At 37.6% G+C, this 20827-nt stretch overlaps 1 protein-coding gene across 1 annotated transcript in view; it reads right to left on the bottom strand.

The window, feature by feature from the left end:
- MCTP1 (multiple C2 and transmembrane domain containing 1) overlaps positions 1–20827 on the bottom strand; it is a gene marked incomplete at its 5' end in the record, with an annotated part of 265870 nt that overhangs the window by 88036 nt on the left and 157007 nt on the right. Inside the window, 5 exons of the mRNA XM_085299758.1 lie at positions 5632–5751; positions 7623–7697; positions 8045–8146; positions 8496–8598; positions 10728–10830. Coding sequence (XP_085155884.1) covers positions 5632–5751; positions 7623–7697; positions 8045–8146; positions 8496–8598; positions 10728–10830 — 503 coding nt within the window. The remainder of the gene's footprint in view (positions 1–5631; positions 5752–7622; positions 7698–8044; positions 8147–8495; positions 8599–10727; positions 10831–20827) is intronic.

The following is a 20827-nucleotide window of genomic DNA, read 5'->3' on the forward strand; positions in this document are numbered from 1 at the left end:
AAGCACGCTCCTACACTGCTTTAATAAATATGTATTTACTCTAAGTTAAATGAAAGTAATTTTTTTAAAATAAAACACTAGAGTAGAACATTAAAGGTATAAATACTGTCCACACATGCAAGCGCACAATATGGCAAATGTACATTGACCCAAAACTTGGCACAGTGCTGGAGTAGACATGGATTGATGAGATCAAGTATTTCCACATCAGTATTGCATCTTGATGGGTGTAGTAAGCACAGAGTTTAAGGGCAATTGGTGCTGGTGTGTTCTTAAGGTATGAAGGGTGGCTAATAGATCCTGGTAATATATGATTGTGTGGGATCTATCAGCCATGCATCCGTTCACTTTCTATTGTACTTTCCAAAATATGGCATGGAGTACAGCGAAGTGTTGCAGAAAGCTCCCATCCTACTGTATTTCTCGGCAGCAGTCCCACATTAGTTCTGCTGGTTCATGGAAAGTCAAGAAAGCGGATTGAGATGCTTGTTCTTTTTTTTGCCTGTTCTACTTTTAAAAGAAGAAAAGGACAGCAGCCTGGCATAGTACATCTCTTTCTGGTTGATGAAGACACAGCTGACAAAAAGCTGAAAAGACCCTTGCACACATGTGCCTTGCATCAGAAATGGATTTTGTACCTGGCTTTGCCACTGCCGTGTCACTCTGCCTTTGCAAACCTCTCTTTTGAGACTAGATCGTTTTGACAGCAACAGGAATTTTTAGAAAGCATTTTTTAGGATATGAGAGGTTTTTGCAGCCACTGTAACAGTACCTCCTCCAATTTAAAATTCTGGACAACAGGTGGCAAAGATGTACCATATTTAATCTAATGGACTGCCTCACCCAGGTTTAGTAAAAAGCAATTTGAAGATGTTTATATGTTATACCCTCAAAAATGGCATTGACAATGGAAATATCTATGAGCTCTTAAATATACCTGCAAAATACCTGTTATCTTGCATTTACYGTACAATGGGAAAATATTTAATAATCAACAAGCACACTAGCACATTCACACTCCTGACGGTACCATATCAGCTCACTTCCAAAATACAAGCTTTACCCTTCAGCTTCTGGCAAAAAACAAAACAAAAAACCAAAAAAAAACAAAAACAAAAAAAACCCCACCTTCCAAAATATGTAGCACTGAACATTTTCCTTAACAAAAGCTAAGCTAGTTGGCAGAATTACTGTCTCATTTCCTATGAAAGACCATCTTTTCTTTCTTTTTTGCTTCCTTTTTGGTTTCAATTAATTAGCATCACACCACTTCTAAATGGTGTATGTACAAGAGAACTAACACTTAATCAAAGGCTAGAGAGACTATTATGCCATTTTCACATACGAGTTGTGTAACATTAGAAGCCAAAGCGAAGGTGAGTTAGATCTGACAAATGACTTGGATGCAGGGTGAGTCATTTTATCAATATTTCAAAGCCCAAGAAAGAAAAATATTTCCTGTGTACACACATGCACATGTATAGAAATATTCAGAGAAATAATAATAGTAGGAAAAGAAGAATATGTTTATAGAAAGCTTTAATTTGAGGACACTGAAAAGTATGTGTCCGATTGGACAAAGGTACTTTGCTTCCAAATGAGAAAGGAAACAAGTTTATTTTATGAGTAACAGTTAAATGTTCAAGCAGGCAATTAAAGTGCTTTACTGAGGCCATTTTGGGATACCAAATACTTCGAAGATTAGACATTCCCTCACATGTCATGTTCAATGTTCCTCTAAGTAAAATATGTGGTTCCCTTTAGTTATTCAGTTATGAATTGTGCTTTAAAGGCAAGGGGACATCTTTGGTAATGCACATCTTAAACTTTTCATTAAACTACCAAATTTAAATTCTACCTTTTTGTGCACTCTGACATTTTTGTCTGGCATTTTCATTAATTTTGCGACATACATAAATGTAGCTGAAATGTTAACTGATCAATACTTTGTCTCTCTCATGTAGCACTAGAGCGAAGCTCCCCAAGGACCACGCAGCAGTACAGAAATTAAATGTGTAAAATATCAAATGTTAATGTTAAACACAGCAGCACTTACTGTATAACGACTGAAAAGGCTAAAAGAATTCCAAATGGACAGATGGTAGCACAAATTATCTACAATCACATTTAAAGATTAAAGTTTGTCCCGTAAAATAATTCATTGACTCATGTTGAAGTGTGTCCTTTTACTGATAGCTCAGTTGTCCAATTATTTTTGTGCTCATTATGGTGAGAAATGACAGTACTGGAAAAAAGAGTATACACTTTTTTCCCCTCTACATTGCACCCACTGACATCTGCAAGAACACAAATGTCTGGTCAAGAGGCTGATGGAAATTAGGCCCAATTTACTAGACATTTCAGTGCCCACAGTCGATTAATATGAAGAAAAAAATCTACTTTTGCATACTCTAGCACAGTTCTTATGCATGAAACATACTATATTAATTACTGAATTAAAATCTCTACAAAAAACCTGTTAAATTACCTAAAGATCTGTTTTAAATACAGAAAATCGAATGAATTTATGGCAAATGCTCTCTCTATAGATTCTGTTCTTTTCATTGTGTTTAGGTGCTTAAGAAGCATAAGCATAAAGAGGTAAGACCCAACACACAGGGCTATTTATGATACAAAAATGCAGTTTTGGAACCGAAACATTAATTTAACATTATTGATATTCACTGCCATTAGTTAATAGAAAAGAACAGATAAAGGAAAGAGAGGGAGAGAATACCAAATCTCCTGATATTTCAGATCCAAGATCACATCATTCTAGACAAAATCAACCCTTTGTTTCATGAGCTGTTTACAAACATTTTTGAACATCTGAAAATAAAGCCTTAATAAGTGTCACAATAATGTCAAAAAGAAAAAAAAAAAAAAAAAAAGCGGTCTTCTACTGAGAACTACTGAGGCAAAAAATAAAAAACAGTCAAAACTTAGTTATTCAGTTATTCAGGTAAAATCCCAGTGAAGGCAATGAGGTTACAAAGTACAAGAGAGACTGGTAATACACTGTTTAGTCTAGGAAATGCATAATCCAGAATGTTAAAAACTTAATTTCCAGGTCTCTAGACAGAATGTGCAACAGCAGTGGTTGAGCTGATACCTTCTGATATCTTTGAGAAAAAAAAAAATGAAGGAAAGGCACCATAATAAAACTTTAATAAAGCACTTTTTAGACACACACAAGCTCTGGAATATAAACAATCAACAGGCCATTTCAAGGGAAGCTATCACTACTACTAACATTGTGACTATCCAAGAAGAATGACTTTAATAAGAGCTGTGGTGAGCACTTCAATGTGCAAAGAACAAAGCAGATGGCTGTTTCTTATTACAGAGTCACCACATTAATCAAGGCTTTCTGTGGGTTTCCAGAAGTAGCCTTCCTCCCCCCCCCCAGACTTCTCTTATTTTATTAGCTATGACTATCTTTGCAGAGTTGTAAAAACTGAGATAGTCTGCCACAAYTTTTTTCACATGCAGTCTTCTGCAATAGCAGCTACATTGGAAAGTAAAGACACAGGGTGAAGTGAGAAGAAAAGGGTACCTGTGATTTTAAGACTAAGAATTTGGGGGCAATACAAGATCTGAAAAATCAACCCGAACATACCAACTTATGTGAAAAGGCCATAAATCTGCACTGTGATGTCATTCAATGTATATCTTCAAATCCACTACTAGGAAAGAAGAACCAAAGTTTTCTACTGCTACATTATTCTTTAGGCTGCCTACAGAGCTGGAAACCTACAAAACGGCCTATTTCTCCTCCCCTTTCTGGCACTGACCTTTCACTGTAACATTCTGTAATCTCTGGTAGACAGCTTCAAGAAGAGGTACAATCTGTGTAATACGGAAGAGATGAAAACGATACATGCAAGTTCTGCGTTATTACAGAGCCTATTGAATTCCAGCACAACCTTAACACCAGCATAACTCAGTATTACACGTGCAAGTGAATCATTCCCAAGAAAGATATTTGATGTTTTGGGGACACATAATAGCTACGGAACGCCAGAAAAAGCATCTAAAACCAAACTTCCACTGTCTTTGCAACCATGGTAGAAGCTCACATAGATGTGGCTTAGCTGACAAAAACTTATGCTACAAATGTTTTGTTGGACAGAGGGATGCTTYGATCCTGGGAAAGGGTAACGAAGGCCAAGTTGACAAGCACAGGCCAAAATTCCTCACCGGGCAAGAACACACCTTTGAAGTCACAGCACTGAGGCAGACACAATGTATCTCTAACTAACCCAGAGCAAAATAACTACTAAGAGGAAGCCATCAAAAAGAAAAGCGAGCCTAAGCTTATACAATTAGAAACAGGTTTCCGCCTCAATGCACTGTAACAACAGTAATAAAGTATATTCACTACGGCTCAAAAAAAAAAAAAAGAGATCTGTGTTACGTACTTGCAAGTATTTGTTATGACACTGAATTTGTTCTATGATCAGAAACAATTATGATTTAACAGCATCACAACTTTTTTCGTGGCCACAGTAGTGCTCCAAGAGAAAGAAACCATTTCACTTGCCACAAAGAACAGGATGTCATCCCATTTCCCTTTCTTCCACTGATAACAGATGAGTGTTTCACACACATATTAAAAACAGAACTGGACAGATGAGCATTTACTAATCCGAGCAGTAAAAGCAACATGGACATTTGAGTAGAAGCATATGTAGAAACATTACTGGAAACACAAGTAGAAGTTTACGTGAAACAATGAGACATCATCCCTCTAAAATAAACAGCAGCAAGTATATTTACATATTTGCAGATAATCAAATTACTACAGATATCAATAAAAGCTTGCTTGTATCCTTTAATAGGCTGCAAGAAGTTTAACAACTCACTTAGTACAAATTAGGCCCTGCTAGGAGAAACTTCCTGCAAAACAGCATGATTCATTGAAGGTCCAAAACATCCAGATTTTGCTGCTAAGCCAGGCAGCTCCAATGCCAAGTTTGATTTCTCCAAATTTCAGGCACTTGAGCTTCGAGCTRCTCAGCTAGGAGCATCATCACCAAGCTCCTGCTGTAATTACCCCAAGTGATATTCTTTGTTGGCCATATATATGGTGGTGGATACGCTCGCAACTTCAGTATTTCAGCCAACTTCATAAATTCAGATGTTCCAGAAAGTGTATTCCTGCATACTTTTTTACCCATAGTGAAAAATCATACAAGCAAAGTTTGCTCGCACTTACAATTTTTAGAATTTGTTTTTTCAACCAAAACTATTAAATGTCTTCTGTGCTTCTAAAAAAATTATTTTAAGTGGTCCACTACAAGTGAACCAGACAGAAATGGAGAGAAATAAGGAGCAAGATGATCAAGATGTATCTATAGTTTGTCAACTGTATCACACACTTACCTATTGTAAAATTATAAATTAAAGCAACTTTTTCTTTTTTATTCCTGTGACATTTTAGACTTTTTTTTAATGTGAATAAAGAAGATCTGTGATATCTTCATAAGGCAATGACATAAAATAACCCTCCCATATACACACACACATGCACACTGGATTATTTCTCAGCCTAGAACACAAATACGTTATGACGAGATTAAAAAAAATACATATATATATATATATATAAAGCGTTACAAAAGATCATACCAAAAAAGCAGCGAGACTTCTCGGGGGTGAATCCCAGTCGAAGCAACTGTTAACGTAATAGGCAGCATTTATGAGCACCACGACACAACGCTTCATGCGGATAAAGTTTCTTAACAGCAGCTATGAAAAGGATGAAAAAATGGAAATATTTTAAAACAGAAAAAGCTTCACAACAGGGTCATGCTTGCAATATTGCCATTCTTAATTTGGGTAAAGACTGAGGAAATAATGCATTAAGTTCTTTAGCTCATAGATTGAGAATAATATTTTAATATTTTAAAGACTTGGAAAAGAGTGTTTAGTTAGCTAAAAAGGTCATTTATCCTTTGTTGAATTGCATTCTAAACGATAAACGAATTGACTTCATTTCTGGAACTGGAGATAAATTTTAAAAAGACACTTGCAAAGTTTCAAGAATTACTTTTTTTTTTATTAAGACTTCAGAGTTTTATTTATTAAACAAGCAAGAGGTTTCCTGTTCCATAGTATCTTGAAAATTCTCATCTTTCTTAATAAAAAGATGCTGTAGGACACTAACCCGAAACTATGCCAGAGTACTGCTCTAATCACACTAAGATCACCTATATCCATTACATCCATTTTTTCCATCATTTGTAACAAATTTGTCTTCCATGATGTCTTTTTGATCACCATGTGTTTTACAGTATTTAAAGCAACTTACTGCTTACATTTAGCTCTATAAAGTTGAGATACAAAGGGGCTAGGTTTCCATTTTGGAAGAATACTCTTAAATCCTCTAGAACGGCAATAAACTTCAATTCATCCAAATAAATGAACAAAGCAATGAATCATTTACTAGACAGCACACAAAACGTTAGGTAGGAAAGACACTTTCAAATTGTCAGAAAATTTRGCTATTTTAGAATGCTGCTTCATCAGTCATCTGTAAAGATTCCTTTTCTTAGTTTAAGTGGTCTTGGGCTGGGATATTCTGTGCAAGCTGATATCAAAAAAACAAAAGTGGGTATTTAAAGTTTACCACTCTTGCCATCTGCAAGAAAGCACAATGCCATTTTCTATTATGCAAGTGGGGAAAAGAATGAATCTTGAATAAAAGGCCTTCTTGTTTCTTGGTTGGATTATGGATGAAAAATGCAGCTCTAGTAGCTGCTTTACTTGCAACAGCGAAGAAAGGAACACTCTGCGTTTTGAATTCTTTTTAATGAAATAAATCGGACAATGTACATAAAATTCATCCAGCATATAATTTAAATTATGCTCACATTTAACGGTTCATTACTACTTCTATAAGGGTGCTGCAAAACATGAAAAAGTTTTAAGATTTCTGCCTTTCTACTGCAAACAACAAAAATCCTGTTCCCAGAGTCCAATCAAAAGCCCAGTTCTCCCCAGATAAAACACCTCACTCATGGTATGTAATCAAATTTAAGGAGGGAAAAAGATGAGATGTGTGTTTAAACAGTTTTTACCAAACTATCAGAACTCTCAGTGGCAAAAAATACCTGGGGGAGAGAAAAAAAAAGGTGTGCTGTGGGGGGGCACAGACTTCCTATGCAGGTGGCTCTTGAAGAATAAACAAACTGTTTCATTTTTTTTTTCCACCTGAGACTCAAACCTTGCTCAACTTATTTAAAATTTGGCTAGAAGAATGCTGAGAGCCTCTCCACCCTTGAAAAAAAGGAGATCTTTCAGGTGAAGGTTAACAGCAAAAATTTATGCAAGACTTAGTTTACATGCACCTGTGCTATAATCTGATATGTGTGGAACCCAATGGTTTCAACTGCGTTCTTATTCACATATTTCACGGAAATCAAGCTGCAATTTGTAAAGAGGAGATAGAATAAACCCCCGTATTTTGTTWCTGCCTTTTCCTATGTATCATGCGTTTTTTTTTTAAACAGGTGATGGAAATGTTATTCTTTACCTCTAGCAGTCTGATATGAGATATTTAGATGTGCACGCTTGATATTAAGGCTTTCCAAAAGGATTAGTGTTTCCTTGCTCTTTACCTGTTTAGACAGTCTGTTTTCCTCTTCAATGTACTTCTGCTCTTTGGGCATTARGGTTCGTATGCTGGCTTTCACCTATGCATTAAAACGTATGTCAGTATTTCAGGCTCACTTGTTAGTAAGTAACACCACGCTATTCAATTTGCGAAAATTAGGAAGTTTCCAAGTCGCGGCTGCCAAGCCGACGAGGTTTCAGCATATACACGGGCAGGAGTTGCTATTTCTTACATTAGCAGCGATAGCCGCGGCGGCAGCAGCAACAAAAAGAGCGGGTGTGCCAGGCAGCGGCAGGCAGTATTCTGCAGCGTACGTCAAGGTTTAGAGAAAATGAGGAATGACAGAAATTCTCTACAAATCAGGAACAAAAGCTTTCACGAAACCAAACTCTTTAGCGGTACAAAAAAGCCAAAGTTAAGACTTACAGCATTAAAAATCACATCTATTTCAAGATAGATGACCCCCTTTGTTGGCCCTGTCAGCTGCTTGTTTTTCAAGACGTAGGCTTTCTGTTCACCATTTTGAATCTGCAGGAAAAGGACATGACAGCCGTCTGTCTGGCGGTCTCCGCTGAATACCCCCCGCCGACCTCCGACCCCCGGCTGCCGGAGCTGACAGCGGACCCAAAACAACTGTGGCAAGCCTGACAAGTACCTGTTCATTACCAGGGCCCGGTCTGTCAGGAAAAATTAACTATCATGGGATTCAACATGGCCGCGAATCGAGGATGTTAAAAATTTTAGTGTTCTTATTACAGACCTTGGTGGAGAAGTGACAGACACGGAGCTGCGATTTTTTTTTTTTTCCCCTTTTAAATCCCCCCTCCTTCTGCAAGGAAAATACGGAGCAGCAGCGTGGCAGGTGAAAGCAACTTACAGACAGCAGCGGTATAGCAACTTTGCCTAGGAAGTCGGCGCTGCGATCGCGGTCTTCATCATAAACTGTCACTTCAAGAACCGAGTGGATGTCTTTAATATTGCTGCAAAGGAAAAGGTACGCACAGAAGAGAGGAGGGAGAAAAAAGGAAAGAAAAAAAAAAAAAGGAGCATCACCTATACAGGCAGTTATCAAGGACAAAAGCATATAAGGTTAGCAAAAACAGATACCCATGTGCTTTTCCAAACCAGAACAGAGAACAGGAGTAAATAAAACGACCCTCAGCACAACCAAACGCTTTCTAAGCGACAGAGCACCTGCTCTGCCCGCGACGCTTTGCCAGCAGAAGTTTTTAGGAGGACGATTCTTTAAATCCTCTCCYCGGCGCGGGTGCTGCGCCTGCTGCGAGGAGCGCCGGCCCAGAGGAGCACCGGGGATTTACGGAGGCAAGCAGCAGGGCTGAGAGCCATTACCGAGCATCCCTCAAACGCTGCCATCCTCGCGGTAATTCTTACCGCAGATCAAGGGATATCTGGACGTCTATAAATGAAAATAATTTACGAGCTACTTGAGGCRCATCCTCGGACTGAGGATGAGCTCTCTGATTTCAAAATCCTGATCTAATGCAAAATATACAACAGCCACACTACAAGAAATTGGGAACAAGCAGTAAGAAATGATGCATTTTTCCGCTGTTACTGCTTTTCACCTACACGCTATTAAACACTCCACCACTTTGCAAAACAACTGTCACACTGCAAACTCACAAGTGAAAAATCCATCTTTCTCATTCAGAGAAAAGAAACAAAATTGTTTGAGAGTACTCATATTTGATCATATTGCTAATGCAAAAAAACACAAATTGACAGTTCAACTTGAGTAAAACACATATTTTTAGATGAAACTGCATTTCAAGCCCAGAATTAATGATCAAATYTCAGGATAAGGAAAATAGTCAATGCAAACATATGTATTAGAGGGGGAAAAAAMCCCTCTCCTTGAAGGTCTTTCCAAGTTTTTCTGTTTGATTGCCTATTAGTCTTWTGTCCTCTACAAAAACATGCAATTCCTTATGCAGAGAACACTGGCGAGCAGGGGAGCTTATAGTTACTGGCTCYCTTAGTAGATAATTAAAAATACATTAATGAAGAATTTGGTGTGCTTTTGCAGKTACATAAATGAAAACTCTGTTAATATGCTAATGAGAAGTACAGTTGTTGTGGGATTCTTCTTTTGTTCTGAATTCATTCCTGAGAGACCACTGAGGTGTAAGGAAAGCTATGCTGTACACATCCTGTTAGACAGATGCCAAACACGTGACTGATAAATTTAGAGGAAAAAAAATACAAAAATTAAAATCAGACACTGTTTTGAGATCAAGAGCAGAGCATAATATTCTCATTTATGACAGGGTAAAATATACACAAAGCTAAAACTTCTGCTGGTTTTACTGTGGACAGTTAGCTGATTTTAGCAGCAGGGAAACCTGCAGCTGATCAGTTTTCTACTTGTTCATGTCATACTGCAATCAGACAGAAAAAGAGACAAGCAAAAAAGAAACAAAAGGAACATTTTATTTRTAGGAAGACTTTTCTGGCTATTTTGTCAGAGTCTTTTACTGTCTTCAGAAAAACAACTGTGTCACTTCCCAATAAACTGAATGCTTAAGTCTGCTTTTTATCCAATAGCAGTATTGCACTATTATCACACTGGATAGTATTGTGAGAAGTGCAGTTGGCAAATGAAAGGACAATGTGCAAAACACAAAGGAAGAGAATTCATAAAAATATAACAGCATTTAATTTTTTTTCTTTTTATATTTAGCTAATGCTCAYTAAAATTAATAATCACATTATAATGAAGTTCATAACCTCACAATACGTTTTTCCCCACAAAATAGACTTCAGGACCAAATCCACTGTAATGAGCTCTCAAAACTCTCACCGAAGCTCTCTTTTGGAATGCCCAGCACTTCCCATTTCCAGTCTCCAGAAACACAYGTTGTTTTTCTTTTCTTTAAATCTTTTAAAATGGTACCTTTTCTCTGCTTTTTTTTTTTTAATTTAAACCTCCCAAAGCATTCAGCTATTTGATTTAGAAATATTAGTATGTCACTGCAATACTACTTTTGAATTAGCAGTAGTATGATTTGCACACATACCCTCTTCAAAAAAAAAGAAAAAGAAAGAAAGAAAGAAAAAATAAAGCACTCCACAAAACCCAAACACCTACAATGTGAAGATTTTGTTCCATTCAGGATTGAGGTTCTTGTAGACAGTATGTGTCAGCAGTCTGTCATTGTTCAATTCAACTACACAAAATGGATCACTTTTACCTGCAAAGACAGAATTYGGAATAAAATGTGTGAACTGACAAAAGGCAACATGAGCAAGCTTTAAATCAAAATTAGATTTTTCTTCTTCCAAGCTACATTGTAATTCACAGAATGTCCAATAAATAAATGAATAAAGAAACATGTAGGAAGGTATGTAGGAAGCACATTATTCCACATTTGTAAAAACATCACACCTATAATACTTAACTAAAGATTATCCCTACACATTTTACGCTGTACAAAATCTCTCCCCCCAAATCAAAAAGCCTTAAAGACACTCTATACCTCACAGAATCATATAAAAGCCTAAGACAAGAGAAAATGGAAAAGTACAATTAAACAATAAGACAATTTCAGCTGGAAAGACGGGCTGTGGTCCCAGCACAGCAGAAGCTCAAATATAGTTGAGATCTCTATCCGTTGCAGCACAAAAAAGTGGCTTGGCATATATTTACAAGARGGTCCCTCAGATTGAAAGTCACAAGAGGAGAAAGCATGAAGATGCTGCTCTGGAAATCTAATATATAGATAATCGAAGTTGTATCCCTAGACTACAGACGGAAATTTGTTTGGTTTTCTGTCTAAAGAATAAGGAAAAGAAGTGGGGGCGAGTCCCCAAACATGAAATAAATGGCTTATATCTAATAATAAAAGATGAACAGTGCACAGRCACCAGCCAAAGGGAAAGCAAATGAAACCATGTAGACAAGAAGTTGAGGGATAAGATTGAAAAGTTACATTCAGATGTTTCTTAGATATCCACAAGGCCAAGGTTTGTGGTTGGAAAGCAGAAGAAAGGAAGCAGATGTGCAAGTCTCTTGCATAACATTTTATATGAGTAAACAGAGAAGTGAAGGCATAAAGGACAAGACTCTATGAAACCCTAAAATCTACTGAAAGGAGAAAAAAGGTGTCGTGAGGAAGACCTGAGGAACAGCTACGAAGGGTGGAGCAAGTAGAAAGACAAGGGGAATGATGGGAAGACATTTACAAAAGTCAATGAAGAGAAAAATATGCAGTCTGGAGTAGATTATGAAATTGTTATTTCAAATTAGGACACTAATGACAACGATAATTGTTGGGGWGCACAGAGAGATGATGACCCTCCTTTCAACTATTCTGATTTCTACTGACAATTGTAAAGCATGACCTGATGCTGCATCAGTCATTTTGTATCCTACCTATTAGCAAACCAAAACTGATAGACAAACAGGTACCTGGCAGGTAAATTTAAACAACGATGATTGTCCTAGCCTGTCTGCCTTTCATGCCTGCTTACACCTCTGTCTTTGGCACAGAATAAAAGTGTACATATTATTTTCATTTAAGGCTGCAAATATATTAGTATAAAGCTGTGAAATAAACTGCTGCTCTCAGAACCCAAGGGAACTTTGATGAAAGGTTGCAGCTGAACTCCATACTACAGAGCAGGTCCTCCTCGTCTCTGGACTTTCTCTGGACAGCAAAGTGTTTGAAAGTACTGAGTACACTAAGCAATTGTATTTCACAATGTCTTCATTTCTGCTGTAATGCTATGTCACACGTTTTAAGAAGCCATAAATTCAGTAGCTCAATGGGGCTACATTAATGATATTAGAAAGGCATGTAATTTGTATCATACCTTATACAAACGACAATGAAATCAATATTTAGACAAAGCCACCAGGGGTCACGTCTTCTGAACTGCAATATTGATTCAAACTACATCAGAGGTTAATGTGAATATTATTAACTTTAATGATAAAGAATAATTGTTTTAAACACATTGTGAATTACAGTCAGAGTAGATGTTTGCCTTCTCTAGAAAACTGCATACAGCTGAATCATTTCTATTAAACTTGAAAAGAATTAATCAGTCACCAAAGATAGYCATATCATGAATCTCAATGTTTTCCTACTTCACAGTAAGTCTAGAAGGTTGTAAGAAATTATAATAATTCATGTTTATTCAGGTTTCCTAGGTTTCAGTATTTGAAAAGAAAACACGATAGATACAATTATGGGGTAGAAGTGATATAGAAGGTGAGCTAGGTCATATTATTTTACAGCCTTTTTCTTTTYTTTTTTTTTTAACAGTATCTTCAGCCATATTTGCATGTGATTGTACAATGTGATTTGTGCTTACTAGTTGTATACAGACACAAAGATTTAGACACTGCAGCCTTTTCTGTAAAAAATGGGAAAGTATTTGATAAGCTGTTTTCTGTATCAGTTGACATGCACTTTTTCAATGACTCATCTTAAAATTTTATACAGATATCCAACCAGTTAACAAATTAAGTGTATCATTAATCCCAAAGGTCCTTGATCAAACCAAGGACAAATCACTTTCAGAAAGATTCCCTTCTCTCATACTCAACATTTCAACTCTTTGCTCTCACTCCAAAAAACAAGTCGAAAACAATTCAAGATTCATGTTGACAAAAGGAAATATTGTGAAAATACACAAGGAGAGGCCCAAATATTGTGCTTCATAAGCATGCGCTTCCCCMCTACAAACATCTCTGCTAAGGAATACTGCTTTTACCATTTGAGTAGGCTACAAACTTTGCATCTGGCCATCTCCTCACTATCCTCTACAGRTGTTTTCTCCAGTGCTAAAACACTCATAATTAAACTGCATATCTSAAAGACAAAATGCCTCAGCTACATGCTCAGGGCTGTACTACCCTATTCAGCATTTGCTCGACCCAGTGGCTCACAGCCTAAAGGTCCCTTCCTTTTGAACCTGCATGAGTGATTTAGCATCATGAGGCTGGGGCCGGTGAACCCCTTCTTACTGCAGTTCTGCCAGAGAGTGGAAAAATCGTACCTCCTACAACTACAGCATCACCTCCAAACATACTGTATGTGCAAACGTTATTTGAAGCTGGGTATCAAGCTAAATAAGTAACCCAAATACAGGAGCCAGAAAGACAGTATCAGAGCAATGTACAAGTATTTGGTGAAACTCTTATCCATTTGTCATCTTTCAATTTCTCATTATTTGGAAGAATAACTATAGTTTTAACGCTCTCTGACAGCCATCACCTGCACACTGYGAGAGTATTTAAAGCAATGAGACCACTTCTGATGAAAGCCTGCAGGCAGCACCAAAATATTCARAGTGTCTTAGATCTCCTTAGTCTCTAGCAGGATCAAGGAAATCTACAAACTTACCTTTTAACATATATCCATTACTCTGCTATTCAAAACCAATATCTTAAAGTATAACACATTCTAATCAAGCCAGCCTCAGACAACTTCTGTCTAGTTACAACTGGCATTTTCAAAAAAAGATAAATTCTTTCACTCATTTTTATATTAAAGAACTATGCTTGCTCATAAATGTATGTGATGTCCATCTCAGAATTCAAAAAATATATTTAAAACTTTTCCATTAAAATTGCCCTGCCTAAGCTCAATTATATTGGTCTAAACTACATTGTCATCAGAAGTATGCCAGTCCCTGCAGACTACATGGATGCTGCCACACATATCACTTACTGAAAGAAATTCTACCGAAGTCCATGCACCTACTGTGGTTGCTCTAACTGGCTCCTCTCTCTRAGCCTTTTCTAGGCCTCCCAACTTCTCATCCGACAACTCAGAGGTGCTTAGCCTCTCTATTGACRAGCCAGACTGACAAATTTAATCGCCCTGAATTTGTCCCTAACTGTGCGCTCAGTGCTGTACAAGAACTGAGAAGACAACCACCTGCTTGAGGAATTCACACATTATCAGCATGTTCCAAGCACCACTGAAATCAGCACTTATGATTATGAGTAATCCCATGACCTCAGTGGGACTAATCAGACTACTAACTATTACACCTAGCACTGTTTGAAGGAATTTATAAGCCAAGTAGGCAATAAAACCAGTGARGTACACCTTCCCTCTGACTGAAATCAGACCTGCCGTAAACCTCAATGAGAAGTAAAACAAATCTCATTAATCCATCCTGTTGCTGTAATGTCTCATGCTTTTTAGATTCTACTTGTATAACCCTAACGGCTCCTGAAAGGACAGAAATAAAGAGCTAGTTTAAATAATACTTATGATAATCTGAAAGAGAAATAAGCTTCTCTTTTGACTGATTCCTCTCGCCCTTTTTAACCATTATTCATGACAAAACCGAACTGTCTCAGAACATCATCAGGTATTGTATCTTGTAATATAAGCTCCCATTAAATTTGCTGCCAGTTTCCTACTTCTCCCCTCTTGCTCTAGAAGCCCGACTCCCAATTTTATTACACTCAGACTATTTGTGATCAGTGCTGAAAAAAAAAAAAAAAAAAAAGAAGAAGAAAAACTATATATCTGTTGAAATGTTCCATTTTATTCATTATGCCACCCCTTTAATCTAATTTAATATATATCCTTGTTTGTGTTATATTGTACTTCATTTCCTCTCTAGGCAGTCAGCAAGACGGGAGTGCAAACTTGGATCACTTTAGTTAGATCCAGCTAAATTACTTCATTTAGATCAGCACTATGTACCTCACATGGCACAGTATACACACATTAATGAAAACATTAGACTTCCACTTGTCACTTTAGAACCATCAGAACTGGCTCTCTGCTGAAGAGACTAACCAGGAACTACAGAGATCTTATTTGTTGTCTGCTTCAACACTCTTAAARTCCTCCACTGTCCAAGAAGTCCTTCACAAAAGAAAAATTTCTGGAGCTCAGAAGTTTGACCACTGGTGTAAGTTTTAGCTTCTGTAAGGTATACCATAAACAACCAAAAAAACAACATTTCCCCCCCCCCCCAAAAAAAATGTGCTAAACTAGTGACAATTTTGAATTGTTTTTCAAACTATTTAGAAAACCCAAAAGACAAACTCCAACTGCCACCCAGTTTTAGCTTCTCGAACAGCTATAGTAACACATTTTGCTATGTTTTACATCTGGAAAAGTTTGGAAAAGGACCCTTGATCAGCTGGTTCACTATGCTGAAACTCATTAGTAAGTTGCTCAGTTTAGTAGCTTGTGACTCTTCAAGTACTGATGTTCTAGTCCTGGTAGAAATCTACATGACACACCGATCTCAGAGCCACATGTCACTGGAGTCCATTTCAACCCATCTTCCAGGCTAGATGTGGGCTAGCTTCTGTCCAGAATGCCAATTCTAGCTGGCAACAGAAACACCAAAAGTTTCACWTCATGTCAAATTCAATTCCTAAAATTTCCTTTTTTCATGAAAATTTCCATGGCATTTGACTGATTCAGATACTAGTACCTTTGTATACCTATACATACAGATTTCATCTGACTGTTGGAATTGTTGAATTGCAAAATTACTTTTTGCTGCTGGTCAAGTTAAATGGTCATGCACTTCAATAGTCCCTTCCATCAAATTCTAACCCAATAAGGTGAACTTGTCAGAGAACACATACTTGATTCTTAGTATATTGTCTTCCCAGCAAAAATTTTTTTGTTTCACTTCTCCCAAACAAGGACATTAATTCAACATAATTGCACTTCTGCACTCACTTTCTATTTACAAGCAAATGGGAATTTTCCTTGGTAAAAGCCTACCATAGTTTAAATTTAAATTTCTTGCTCACTGTATTCTGTGTAAGTATTCTGATGTCTTTTGCTCTCAAACACTATTAAGCATACGCACATCTCCAGAAAAATGCCTATCAACTGCATAATATTATCCAGTTAATAGGTTAAAAGAGGAGACTTGAATAAACATATATACAGAAACATACACATTTTATGCAGCAAGATGATTCCCTGTGCTGCACTGGAAAAAAAATGTAAATAATTATTAGCATCATGCTTTATTGTTTTCGATCTTTGTTTGAAAATCCAGTTTGTCAGAGAGAGAATAAAACAAAAACAAAAAGAGCATCAGTCATCCTCCAAGGGCTCTTATTTTCTTCATCAGAGCTGCCATGGACTCTTAMAAGAAACAACCACATTCACTATTGTTCTTCAGATCAGATCCAAGCCGATAAGCATATGGTTGAACCACCTGTGCTCTAAAAAACCTCCTGTAATTCATGAGGATCAACACTTGCAAGGGAAGACTAATAGCATAGGGCTAGCTCCCCGGGAGAGGAGGAGATACTTCTGCAGTGGCTATAAAAAGTGCTCATTGATTCAGTGTATGCCCATACACACAAATCATTTCCTTACGTTGTTTCTCCAGCAGTTTTCTCGACGAAAGGAACCCTACAGCAGGCTAAATCTAGACTGTCCCTTAACATTTACCTGCTCCTGGTCTGTTCATAGAGTTATATGAACTGACAGAAATCCAACTGCAGACTTTGCTGGATTGTGAACTGATTTTAAGYTGATCGTCAGCTCTACTCCAAACAAAACATTACAGATTTTTGCATTACTCAAATTACACCTCAAAACTGAACTACAGTCAGAAAGATGATAAAACTTTTTGGATAGTTTAAAAATTTAATAGAAGAATTCAATTCCACTTCTAGTTTGTGAAATCAGTTTCATAAAGTCACGACTTCAAAGTTCAACCTGGTTATGAAGGCTGCAATATTGTTTGAATATTTCATAGGTTATTAAGATTCTGCCTGACTGCTGCCCGTTCCTGTGCATTATGGAGCTAGCTCCCCACAGCCAAAAAATGCCTTTATTTGGCGGGGGGAAGACAAGACAGCCAGTTCATGACTCTGGGGGGCAGTGCCACTCATGCAGACACTAATGTCACTAGCGCTGTTCCGAGCTCCCTGCCAGCCAGCTGCCTGCGACAGCGCAGGCAGGGTGACCTTTGGCCACAAGCAGGAATGGCTCAATAGCACGAGAAGCCGCCTTATCTAATGGATTAAGCACAGGAGCCAAGCCAAATGCCAGCTTTGACAAGGACTTGCTCCGTGGGCCTTCGCCAAGCCAGTTAACCTCTCCTACTCCTCCATCTAGAAGATGGAAATGGTAATTCCTCTTCTAACAGTGTTGTTGCAAGTCGCAACAACAAGTCACAATGGTTTAATTTCATGAACGTTCAAGGTATCTTATCAGGTGATCCAGGGCAAAAATTATGTTCGACTCACTTCTGTAGAAAATATATAGGAAAAAAACATACAAGTTGTTAAACACAAATCATTTAGTTAGATCCATAATTCTGGCTGTGGCAGTTAATCAAAAATGGTTTTTAAAACCCAGTTTTGCCATCAGTAATTTAAAATCACAGTTTTCTTTCAAAGAAATGGAAGTTTTTGAAAAAACAATTACTGATGTCTTCAGGTACCTACACAGATAGGATCAAGTGAGATTTTTATCCACTATAAAATACTGCCCACCTACTAGATTTGGTTATTTTGTGAAGATAATTCAACTGTATATTGAAATTTGCTTGCACTAATGAACAGCGCATATTACCTTTAGAGTCATATTTCTAAAGGGCTCTAAATTGCTTCAACTTTACATGCATAGATGTCTAAAACTTTCTGAATTTAACATTTGTTTACATCACTGACACTTGATAACATCTGAGGAACAACTTCACAGACTTTTTACAAATGTGGTATTAGGATATCTTAGTAGAACAGATTATGAAAAAAATCACAAAGTCTGCACACTTAATCATCTTGTTATCTTCACCCTACTTTCAACCACTTTAATCAAAATTTTAACATGGAATTTCCTTAGAACAGAGGCTGAATTCCACATTTAAAACTCACAAAGAAAAAAAAAATCTCTCTCATTTTCTGTATTTAGTTTCTGCCCTTAAGAGGAGGAGACCAGGATGAAACCTGAAATGCTTTTGATTGTAAATCTACAGATCACTGAGCTCTGTTAGAAAACCTGCCTTATACTCCAGGCTCTGAAATCTCAGTACCCCCAAAAACACAGACAACTGGTTAATAATGAAGTCAGAAATACAAATAAACCTGCTTCTAATGAAGACTGGAGACACAGTAATCAAAGTGTTAAAAATTCATTTCATGCATATCTCATTTGCCTCTCGGCTGATATTTATCACGTACTTCTGTGAGAAAGTAGAGGCCTAAGATGCTCCAGATAAATGTCTCAATTAATTGTACAGAGGTAGCCCTCTTTGAGCTGAACCAGAGCTGTGAGCTCTTTATTAAAAGCACTATTCTGTAGCCTGTAACCTTGTTCCTTGACTCCTCTCTAGTTTCCAATTTAAACAAGTCCCCATGCGGCCCGCTCTAAAGGGCTTTGTCTCCCTGTCATTGTTCGGAGCGCCGAGGCATCCTGGAAGTGTGAAATCAGACCTCATGAGCTGAACGGTTCCCCAGGGAACGCCGGACCGCGCAGAAGGTCAAAGTCATGGGCTGGACCATCTGAAAGCGCCTGATCGCCGGTCTGTGACACAGCAAGTGGGTGGGGGGCAGTGGGAGAAAGCAGCAAGGGGACTAGAATTGAACACATCTTAATTAAAGCCCACGGACAGCAAAACAAATTCTTTTCTAGGCAGGCTGCTTAGATTTTGCTCTACTAATGAATCTGAGTTGCTAACTATCATTCTTCAAAATAACAGAACTTTCACTGAAGTTGGTAGAAACCTGTAATATCTTTTCTCATCGTGCTTTCTTCCTTCAATAACCTGCCATCAGTAAGGTGACAAGTTTTTTTTGTTTGTTTGTTTGTTTTGGGAAAAGATGAATGTGTCTACAGCAATAAGGGAGGCACAATCATTACCTGTTAAAACAGCAGGCTTCTACCCCGCCCCTCCTATATGCAGCTTTTCTCCAGAAAGAATTCATTTTTACCTGACTATTGCTTTCACTGGCACTATTTTGTTTGTGAAAGGTTTATTGCTTTCCAGAACTCATAGGGGGRAGGTAAACAGAGTATGTATTAATTTGAGAGGTCAACTGACACGACGAATCCACTATACTCTACGTTCTACTACCCAGCTAGAATATTTCTTCATTTAAAGTTTCACTGTAGCCATATATGCTACAATGTCAGTGCTTTGCTAAGAGCTGAAGTYTTCAGGAAGACTGTACGTCTTCCAGGGGAACCACAAGCAAGTGGAAGAGAAATGGAGCAAAGTGAAAATAGAACTTCTTTCAACAACAGTTTTATGTGAAAAACAACATTGCACTGAATAGTTAAAACACAATAGAAGWTTTAAATGAAAATTTCTTCCCAGGAAAAAAAGGAAAAGTAAACARCACACTCAGTATTCCTTCCATTCATTCATTCCACTTCTTAGATTATAATTTCAAATAAAATGAAACATACTTATTTTTCCAGGAAACGACTTTTGSTGTGATCACAATCTGCAAAAGAATGTAATTTTGTACTGCTGAAAGCCCTAAAATTATTTTTGATTGATGACAAGAATTGTATGTTGGAGGGATGTTGTTATTTCAGGGGAAACATCCTTATAAACTAGCCAGTTCTTTTAAAAGCCCCAGGCCTGAAAGATGCCCCTTCTTCCAGGTCTCCCTGAAACCCAGGCTAAACTCCAAGCACCTGCTGGAAAAGCTAGTTTCCAGTTCTTCAATGGCTACCCCTTTTGTAGATATCCTTACAAGCAGGCTGAACAAAGAGTTTTATTTTGCTTTTCTTCCCCAAATATTTTTCATTTTTCAAGCCTGGTTACTGTGCACTTCAACAGCACCCAGGTTTCGCAGCAGTAGTGCCCACTTTCCCAGGCCGTGCAAACCTGCCCACAGCTCTCTGAAATATTATTTCAACGCATGTGTATGTGTGGGAGTTGCAAACTGAGGCCTTAACCATCACCGTTAATCTCTCCTCCCTTTCCCCCCCCCTCCTTTTTTTTTTTTTAATCTGTATTAACCTTAACGATTTGAAGCGCACTGTCCAACTCTGGGCTACTGAGACTGAAGAAAACACTACCCTCAACTATCAACAGTTTATTAGGGGCTTAACTGAAGTGACCTACTGTAGCAGTATTCAGCTGAACAAGGCTACGGGCTTTCTGCGGGAAGGAGAAGAATTGAGGGTTTCATTAAAAAGTAATTTGTGCTTTTTACTCTTTCATTCAACAGGCATCTCAATTGCTTTTTATTCACACAGTGTTAATACAGTATTACAATGC

The sequence above is a fragment of the Rhea americana genome, unplaced genomic scaffold (genome assembly GCF_003343005.1).
Source record: "Rhea americana isolate MKP2758 unplaced genomic scaffold, rheAme1 scaffold_153, whole genome shotgun sequence".
In the NCBI taxonomy this organism is placed as follows: Eukaryota; Metazoa; Chordata; class Aves; order Rheiformes; family Rheidae; genus Rhea; species Rhea americana.